The sequence below is a fragment of the Stylophora pistillata genome, chromosome 9 (genome assembly GCF_964205215.1).
Source record: "Stylophora pistillata chromosome 9, jaStyPist1.2, whole genome shotgun sequence".
Lineage (NCBI taxonomy): Eukaryota > Metazoa > Cnidaria > Anthozoa > Scleractinia > Pocilloporidae > Stylophora > Stylophora pistillata.
Genome location: NC_142527.1, coordinates 1,720,439 through 1,730,200, shown reverse-complemented (window position 1 = coordinate 1,730,200; position 9,762 = coordinate 1,720,439). Strand labels below are relative to the sequence as shown.

At 41.5% G+C, this 9,762-nt stretch overlaps 1 protein-coding gene and 1 long non-coding RNA gene across 4 annotated transcripts in view; both read left to right on the top strand.

Annotated features, from left to right (window-relative positions):
- Nucleotides 1-5,092, top strand: part of LOC111327121 (uncharacterized) — an 18,187-nt gene extending 13,095 nt beyond the window's left edge. For all 3 annotated transcript variants that reach the window (XM_088732077.1, XM_022931231.2, XM_022931239.2), the window contains 8 exons: nt 1-99; nt 226-285; nt 800-1,745; nt 2,085-2,152; nt 2,563-2,863; nt 3,177-3,217; nt 3,615-3,788; nt 3,908-5,092. The exon at nt 1-99 is cut by the window's left edge and continues 39 nt beyond it. In XM_088732077.1, the coding sequence (XP_088588203.1) occupies nt 1-99; nt 226-285; nt 800-1,745; nt 2,085-2,152; nt 2,563-2,863; nt 3,177-3,217; nt 3,615-3,788; nt 3,908-4,534 (2,316 nt within the window). In that variant the 3' untranslated portion in view covers nt 4,535-5,092. The remainder of the gene's footprint in view (nt 100-225; nt 286-799; nt 1,746-2,084; nt 2,153-2,562; nt 2,864-3,176; nt 3,218-3,614; nt 3,789-3,907) is intronic.
- Nucleotides 5,093-8,795: 3,703 nt separating this feature from the next.
- Nucleotides 8,796-9,742, top strand: LOC148722767 (uncharacterized). Its single transcript, XR_015991348.1, has 2 exons — nt 8,796-9,055; nt 9,525-9,742. It is a non-coding gene; the product is annotated as an uncharacterized LOC148722767 (long non-coding RNA).
- Nucleotides 9,743-9,762: the final 20 nt, after the last annotated feature.

The following is a 9,762-nucleotide window of genomic DNA, read 5'->3' as shown; positions in this document are numbered from 1 at the left end:
CGTGAAAAGTTTGGAAGGGCGAGAGGGCGGGGCCGCTTCCCGAGAGGACGAGATGAGAAACAGGTTCAAAAGGAGGACGAGGAAGCCAAACAGATTGCAGTGAGTATACTGTAGTACGTCCTGTACATTCAATAGGATGCACTTAAAATTTGGCTGTTGTTGTTAGATTTACAAGTGATGTCAATTCCTAGTATTCAATAGTCCTTGTTTATTTTCCTCTCCAAGGAACAAGCCAAGTTAGCGGAATTACAAGGAAAGGACCCAGCAGCCTTCCCTGCTTTACCAGTACGTGTAACTTCTTGTAAATTGTTAGTTAAAGCAGACAACATTGACCCTTTGACTGCTAAGGATGACTAATTTGTCCTTACAATGTCACCCTCCCCTCCCCCCCCCCGAACCCCGAATCACACATTAAGGTCACGAGAATGAAGGAAACGATCACCAACTAAAGAAACCAAATTCTCCTTGTCGGCACCGTAAGAAATGTAGGGTGGACAGTATGGAGAATATGCAAACTGATGTCAGGTTGTTTAAGGTTAAAACTGTTTTATTTTATAATATTTCATAGTCTTATGGGAGCATCGGTGGAAGACGCGGAGCCCGAACCGTTAGCACTCTGGACCTCTAGTTTCACACCTTTTACTTTACTTTTACCTTTTCCTTGCTGTGATTTATTTTAAGGGTTTCCTTTCGCTGCAAAAATCAACTCTCTGGATTTTGGTTTGATCATAGCAAACGATCAGTGGAAGAAGAACCGTTATGAATTTTGCAAAAACTTTTCCTGTTTTGATTTCTCTAGACCCAGCAAGCTGAAGAGCGGACTCCTTCGTCTGAAGCTGCACCAGATCAATCCCCAGCAGAGTTCTGGAGCCGCTTGAACAACAGTCAACTGAAGCCTACTGGTCCACCCAAGGAAAACCATGTTAGCACAGAAAACAAACCTCTAAGTGTTTCAACAGCTAATCATCAACAGCCTCATGGTGAGAAGGAACTGGAATTAGAGAAAGAGAGGCTGCTGGTCAGGGAGGTGAAAGTACCCGGGGCTCTTAATAGTGAGAATGTTACTAAAACGGAGAGTTGGTCTCTTGAAACTAGCAGTAGTCCTAGTCCTTTGGAAAATGCGAAGAAGGAACAAAGTGAGACTCAGAAACAACCCTTACCTGTTGAAAAGGAACTTTTGAAAGGCAAGGTAGACCTTCCGAAGGGGCGTCCCTTGAATGATTTTAAACAGCCCACAACAGCTTCGTCATCAGATGTAGAAAGTGTTCCACTAAAGTCCAATATGGAAGAAAGTAATTTAATAGATTCTGCCGAGATAAGGAGTACTTGGATAAAAGATCCAAATGAAAAGAAAGACGTAAAAACGCAAGATAAAGCTCCAGACAGTAGCGCGAAATTATCGGAACAAGAAGCAAAGAAGACAGAAGAGCTTGCAGTGAAGCCACAAGGAACAAGGGGGGTTATTCGTGTGTCAAATGTCAATAACAAATCACAGCAGGTCATGGACGCTAAAGATCAGGAGGAGGCCTTGAAGGGGGACAGTAAATTGTTCAGAAAAGAGGATTCTATTCCCAAAGATGCACCAAACCTCAAATCAGCGCTGGCAGGAGAAGGTCCTGCATCAACCTCTCCCGAGAAAAAGACTGTGACCTTTGCTGAGCCACTTAATGGAGGAGGGGAATTTAAAGTTCTTCATTTAGCTGGTCGAGATGGAAAGAGAGATGTGCATGTTCCATCAAGTCTAGGTACAGTTGTCGTGTTTGTTTCATACGTGTTCCTGTTGTGTTTGCGGTAAACTGCACGCTTCTTGAGAAAACCAAACGATGATCCTAACGAGAAGAAAAGTATATTCTCTTATCCTCTACTTTTGTTACAATTTTAGAGACGCCTTTTGAAGGGAAACTTTATCCCAAATCCCTTCACTTACATCCTCCAAGGTATTATAGTATGGGGAGGGGGTGCGCGGTTTGGGGCTGGGGGGAGTGGTTTGACTTTCTGTAGATGACAGATCAGGTTAGCCATCATTTTGAATTAAAAATTTTTCTGTAGACACTCAGTGATATTTTTATTATTTTGTTTCACAGTTTCTGTTGTGATGAAACCTGCTCCTTCTTCAGATACTGCAGAGAATTTGCCAGTTTCCCACGTGCCTGTAAGTGTAGCCAAGTTTTGCACAAGAATGATTTACTGCGATCTACTGTATATTCGTGTTCTCCAGGCTGTGGTTATTAAATTGAATTTATGCAATAGTGAAGTCAGTTTGTAAATCCTGTGGTATGACGTAAATGAAGCAATATGTTCCCAGTCGCCTTCGCGCGCAGTCGTCGTTTGAGCTCGTCACGCTACACCCTGTCTTCTGTGTTCCGTGACAAGCTCAAACAACAGCCTCGAAAGAGATCAGTGTCAGGCATAAACTTCTGGTTTTTTTTTTATTTTTGTTTTTTTTTTTTTTTGGACGCTTTGGAACTGTTTTCCTTTACTCTACACAAGTTGCTGCTCTAGATTTGTTATAGTTCTACCCCAACTGTTACTTTTCCCTTGTCGATTGGTTTTATTCCGCAGGCGAACAAAGCCGACAACAACACCAGCGAAGACGAAGCCTCGAATGCCCAAGCCGCCATACCCACCCCCGACAGTAACACTCAACAACCGCCCCCTTCCCCCGCCTCCGAAGACACCAACCAGAGCAATGAAGGAGCAGACCCTGCGCCGTCCAGCTCACCGTCAGTGACACACCAACACCAATCGTATTTCCAGCTGCCATTCCTGCCCGTTATGTACGTACACCTGCCGAACATGACCAGTATGCCACGCATGCCTCAAGGGATATCTACGGAAAGCGACGCTTCGGATCTGCCCGATGGTAAGTTGTTTTGTTCCGCTTTTGACCTGGCTAATCTGGATCCAGGTTCTTAGCAAGCGGTAGTCTTGATCAGGGCCTCCTCTTACGAGCTAGTTTAGCGGTTTTTGAGTCATCACCTCGCCACTCTCTCCTTGTCCAATTACTGTAATTTTACGTTTAACGGCGCTCAGCTTCTACCAGCTCTATTTTCAGACAACCACTTTTTTACTTACAAGAGTAGATCGTCCCCCTCCCCCCCTTCAATTTGAAGCTAACGAAAGTAAGCTTCGTTGGACGCACTCACAATTGTATGCTTACCTCTCTTATTTTGCAGACCCTAATACTCTCCGATATTTCTTCAATCTTGGATTTCAGGTAAGGATCTTGGATTTCAGGTGTTTTGATAACACCGAAAACTCTCTTATAATTGTCATCATTCTTTGCTTGACCAGTAAGTTTCTCGTACATTTTGTTTGATTTTCACGTAACTTTCTTCCATTACGACGCTCACCCCCAGTAACTATCATGATAAAGACTGTAGAATAGACTACATTCCTTTTCAGTCCACACGCGCAAATTTATTTTCTTTAGTATTGATCATGATTCTGGTTAAGGAAAGTTCTGTCCGAGGCTGAAAATCTTGTACTCTCCTTCCCTTCTTCCAAGACTTCACTCAACCCCTCCCTACCAGCTGCTATAGATAAAGCATGATTTAGCTGAATATTTCTATTGGGAAAAGGTTCTGCTGTTTAACTTGTTGTCCATATTACAGTACCATGTTCAGCTGTACAATCAGCAATGGGCCAACCAACACATGATGTACTATCCACCGTCGGTCTACCAGATGCCTTCCCAGGATCACTTGGGGCCGCACCCCGCGGTTTCAGTGGCACAGCCTGGTAACCCTGGGGCACCACAGGTTATTTACCAGCACCAACAAATGCAGGTGAATAAGTCAGTAAAGCAAGTTTGATCAATTTTCTCTCGCATTTAAAACATGCTGACAAGGTTCTCTAACAACTGGTAATAATATTTTGTACCTGTGTCTGTCTTTTAAATCTGCAGGGATACCACTCCCCTCAAATTCAACCAGTGATGCAAGAGGGCACAAGTTTTTCAGACCGTAATTCCTTGGACAGAAGTAGTCCCGGGCAGTCTCAACAACAGCAAACTCAACAGCAACAACAACAACCGCAGCAACAACAAGCTCAGCACCATGGTCCGTTCATACCCGCGCAGCATCATCACTCAACCTGGCGAGCGGCTCAGACGATGACTCGGTATGGCCAGGGGAAGCACATGCACATGGGTGGATATAACTCGCCGCTGCAAAACCAGCAGAACCCTCGCGGGCCCATGCAACAGGGAGCTGGCAACACGAAGTATCACAAACCCAAGAAACATCAGAAGCATCGCAACGATCAGTATACGTACAGCGGAGCGCAGTCACAGCATGTGCAGAATCAAGGCCAACCTATGCATGGTGCGCATGCGTATCAACCGGCTGCGCAGCCAACTGGCTCATCTTCCAATACCTTCTTCATGCCAGGCAACGATCATGCAGTTGGAAAGGGGTCTGGAGACTATTTTCATGGCAGTCAACAATTCGGGAACTATCACGGCAACGTCTCTTCGAGCATGACTCAAGCGCCCCATTCCGCTAGCAACACGCGGGCGCAGCAATATTCTTAAAGCGGAACTGGATTGAAAGTGTCGATTGTAGTCCAATGTCTCGGACAAAGATTGTCTTGTGATGGTGGCTGAAAAACTAACGGAATGGATTTGATTTGTAATTTAAGTGTCTTGGACAGTGAGGAGCTGGAGAAGGAAAAAAGCGACAACGACCTTGAGTTGTGATATGGCTCTCCTTTCGCCGCAATGTAGCAGCAATGTTGGGTAATCCCTATCATTGCAATGCGCCCAAATGTCGTTGTGTTAATTGTTATGCCCAACACTGCTGTTACGTGTGCCCAATATGACTACTATGTTGGCGTAGTGTGCGCACATTTTGAAAAAAATTGGTTTCGTATTGGGCAAACTATTGTGGTAATAGGGCTGCCTTACTGTCTGAGACACTTCGTGTTGTTCATGTTTTGTTTCGCGTGATGTTTATTGTAGTAGTGGTGTTTTGTTTTAGGGACTAGCCAAATTAAAAAAGTGACGTGACAGAATGCCTTATCCTTCATTTTTGTTTGAGGATTATGTACACGCAACAGTCGATGCCGAGTAAATGTGATTTATGGTTCTTAATGAACTCCTCCATATAAGTACCGAAATCGATATATACTTTTATTATATCTCTCAGTAAATGAGTGTAGTACGCGCGCTCATGATGATTGGTCAATTTGACGGGCCGTATTTTACTGTACGGCCCTCTTAATTTAAAAGCTTGTTTGACTGGATCTGCGCCCCCTCTACATGAACCCAAAGATTCAACAAATATCTCAGTAACCTCGTTTTTATGGCCCGGGTACACTTTTAACTTGAGCCATAACATTGAGCGGGAAAAATTCAGACCGCAACTGACAGTACGGACCTCAAAATCGGTTAACAAGAGGTATATATATATCGAGTTGAACTACTTGAAATCACAAGAACGATACGCGGTATGACATGATCGTCCAAAATTAGACGATATTCGTTCTTTTGGACATGTTTTTTTACTTGCAGTGTGAAAGTATTTCAAGATCTCGCGAAGGCTTAAAACATCCAAATTACATTGTGATAACCTTGTTTCTTAAAGCTCGTTTTGTTTCGTGCTAGCGGAATAAATTTTTCATCTGCCTTCATATCGTGATCCCGGCAGAATTTTTTTTAAATGATCCACACAATACACCAAGGGACAGAATAGATAAACAATTTCACCTTTGGGTGGGGTGGGCGGACGCCTGCAGGTCACGATGAATACTCAGCTGTGCACGCAAGACCGGAATATACGCAATCTCTTGTTACCCGCGAGCGACTTAGAGCATGGAAAGCTATTATTAAGCAGAATACCCCCGATTTGCAAACATATGTTGCCAATGGGTAACTTTCTCGCGCACGTATTTCACGTTGTCAGAGAAAAAAGAAGACCAATTACCGTCAGATAAAAAATGCATTGAAAAAATGTTTGATTGAGCTTCGTAAATAAAAAGCAAAATTTATCATGCCGGCCAGTTATAGGGAAGGCTGATATCCCAGGGAGTAAGAGAAAACTAACTTAAAATTACATAATACTTGAATGGAAACTGCTTGAAGGGGTAAATCGCCACTAGGTTTAACGTATTTCATCTGAGTGGATGAACGAATTTAGAGCTTACCAGCTGTGTTTTTCTATTGGAGAGCACTTCGGAGAAAAAGTGTCGTACTTAATTCCCGGACAATATACTATCGAGACGCAGTTGAGAACTACAAAATACCCGCGTGCTACCTCGCTCTGATGGTGAGGTCAGTACCTCTCACTCGGCCGTTGATTTGTGCCAATTTCCTTCTCAAAAGTGTTTGGAAGGAGAGTCGTGTGAAAGCGTCTTTCGCCGGGCGTCTGAAACATGCATTTTTTATCATTTCGGCGCGTCTAATATGCAACAAATGTTATTGAATTTGAACAAAAAAGAAAGAAACTACCTTGAAGAAACTAATTGAAGTAGCGGTAAATGAAAGAAGTGTTAATTTATTTTTTTTAACCGGAAAACTAACTATGACAAATTTAGTTTCTTTGGAGTAGTTTTTATAGTTTTTTTTTTTTTTTTTTAAGTTTTTTCAGTTTATATCATTTCTAAAATAGTGCAACCTCAGCAACCTTAGGAAACGGTACAAAAACAAGTTAAGCTCGATGTAGTGTTGTCGCCGCGGGCACTTGGCGTTTAATGGGTCAGAACGTTGCGTAAACTTTATCAGACAAAATTTTGTGTCATATCTAGTTGAATTTGGTTAAAAAAATGGGAAATTGCTTCTTGTTTTTGCCCATTTCATTAAGCTAAACTTGTTTTAGAGTTTGCAAAAGAAAAATATGAACGTGTTGGTAAATATTCATTATTAAACTGGATTAGACAAATGATGATCTGTAGGCGCCTAACACTCTTCTTGATTTTTTCGGCTATTGTGAGGTTTAATTAAACTTTGGAAGGGAATATTACAAAAATAAAAACAGCATTCACCGACACGAAATGAAATTCGCCCGAAAGTAATCGGCTTTGTATGAAAGTAATGGAAGTTTCCGATGTGGTGTCTGTAGGACATGCGCGAACTTTTGCAAACCGTGAGTTTAGCGGATGAATGGAAATGTCGGTGCCGATCTGAATGGATATGTAGATGAAAATAAATGTATCCTGAAGGTCCAATTAGCAAACGGCTCACTGAATATTTTCCCTGAGCTTTTACGTAAAACGTGCGTGAGAGGAGCCTAACCTCTTTCTTTCAGTGACTCGAAGAATATTTAAAAAACCTACACCCGATTAAATTGCCTTCTTTTGCGAACTTCTCACTTGACAAAAACCCAGCTGGGAGGATTGTTCGGAAGACTTAAGAGTAACAAGGATATGCGCCGACAAGTTCTTCGTTATCATCGTTTTCCTCGACCCCAGAGGAAAAACTGCTGTTAAAATGAATTCTCTCGCAGACTACTAGCTGGTTCAATTCTACATGTTACGTAAATAAGTCTTTTTGCCAACATAAACATTTGCTAACGAACCTAATCTATTGCTAAAAGCGTTCTTTAAATATTTAACTCTTTCGCACAGCCAGTACATTCTTCATAATACTAAGCTTAACCATTATTTAGCAGATAAATTTTACTTCGAAATTCAATGCAACGAGACGGAAAATAGTTACAATGTTTTGCAATTGGTCCACTCACGTACAAGAATATTTTGCATGTACGTTTCCTAAAAGCGATTCAATGTTTTCTCGATGAACAGTTGGAGAGTTGAAAAGGGCGAAGCAGATGTTTTCTTTTTTATGACCGTAGAAAACATTCGCAGCGTGTATCTCTAAAATTCAAACTGTAAAGATGATTTTTATACCCTACTAGGTTTTTCAGTTGAGTCACGTAAGCAAGTCTTCCATGTCGTCTAAGCTTTTTTTGCCTTTTCTATGAAACCTAGGCCAGGTTTTTTTTATAATTGCATGTCATGATCAGTCTCCATGTCAAAAGATTACATCTAAATCAATGTTCAGAATATCTTGATTTCATGAGTACAGTTCCGCTTTTTTATTTTATATGAGGGAGATATGTTTTTCTCTGTAAAGTGGTGCTTTGTGGAGATCTCGTCAGCGAGGACTCCATTTGGTTACCATTTTGATCTTTTGCCCACTTGAAAGATTCGCCGCTAGATATGAATGGAAGCTTCAGGGTTTTACTATGATCATCGTCACTCATTTCTAAGTACCTTGTTGCAGTTCTGTTAGTCTCATCCCTCGTCTTTGGCCCACTTCCTATGGTCATGCGATGCAATTCCTTTTTGCTGGTATCTGATCTGGAATAAAATTCGGGCATGCTCGAACTTCTTCTAGTGGGACGGCTACCATCGTGCAACCTTTGATTTAGTAATTCCGTCGTTTCATCCGCGTGTAAATCCGATTTCCACTCATTCCCTGTCCTGGCACCTCGAGAATTGCCTCGTTTAGATTTTAAAGACTGGGTTTCCTTCGATTTCGCTGCGACCAAACCTTTCCAAAGTCCTCCGTTGCTTCCTTCGATGAACGGTAAGGATGCACTTCTCTTGCGCTGACGTTTTTGCTTTCCGTAATTTCTCGATTCGATTGGAGAGAAATCGTCGCTGCTTTCATCCTCCCTTTGTGTGCCATCATTATCGAAATCATCGAAAGCACTGTCCCCTGTTTTCGCCATCAAAAGCGATAATAATAAATTATCGTTAACGGCTAATTTTTCTTGATACTCTGTCAGATTGGAAGTGAAATATATACACCGACCGATAAACTCCTAAAACTGACGCCTGATAGATCTAAAGCTTAATTTTGTTAACTCGGGGCCACATTGCGACTCACATATTTATAGACTTCCGTTAAAGTTATTATTTCAATACAGTGCGTAAGCTGACGGGAAAACTTAAATTTCCTCAATGCAGTGAAGTGGACGATGTCTCCATACTGTGGACCGTTATGACCCGGCGAGCAGTTTACAAATGACCACTCGTATGAAGTGTTGCTGTCCGTTTGAAGGCACAATGATTTACTGCCAGGAAGGAGGAAGTATGGTTCTGTACGTTTAAGGTAAAAAAAAAAATTAACGAGATAAAACAATTGTTTGTAACTAGTCTCTTGTCATTCTCCTGTAAAGAAAATATTGACGCGCCGTTATTGGCTGCATGAAAGGTCATAATCGATCTTAGCGATCTGGTTTGAAACGCAGCGGCAGGTGGTCAAGATAAACATTAGCGGTGCTTTTCGCTACTTTGGTACACATTTCAAAATTATTCCATTTTTAATTAACTGTTTTGCCAAGTCTGAAAGCGTAAAAACAGCAGTTTGTCCCTGATACTAGGCCTTGCGGTTTGAAGCGCGCAGGTGTCTACCATCTCAACGAATCGTGGGAAATAATTTACCTGAGGATAATAACTAAATAATAATAATGATAATGAAAATAATTATAATTATAATTAGAGTGCTTTGCGTGCATCTTTTCCAACAAATCATCCTGACATACGTTAATTATACTAATTGATTGTAATCGATTTTACAGTAGTTATTCAGTTCTACCACCGGATAAATCGATCACTTCAAGGCGACTTACAAAAGGTTCTTTTGTTCCGCAACTGATCGGATGTGATGAAGAAAGATGGTGCATTTTGAGCTCGATCGTATAATGTAGAAGGATGTTATTCATCTGTTACTCGTGTAGGGCAGAGTTAATATATATCATGTTTCTGATTAAAATAAATGTCTGAATTTGAAACATTACTCCTATTTGTCAAGTTACT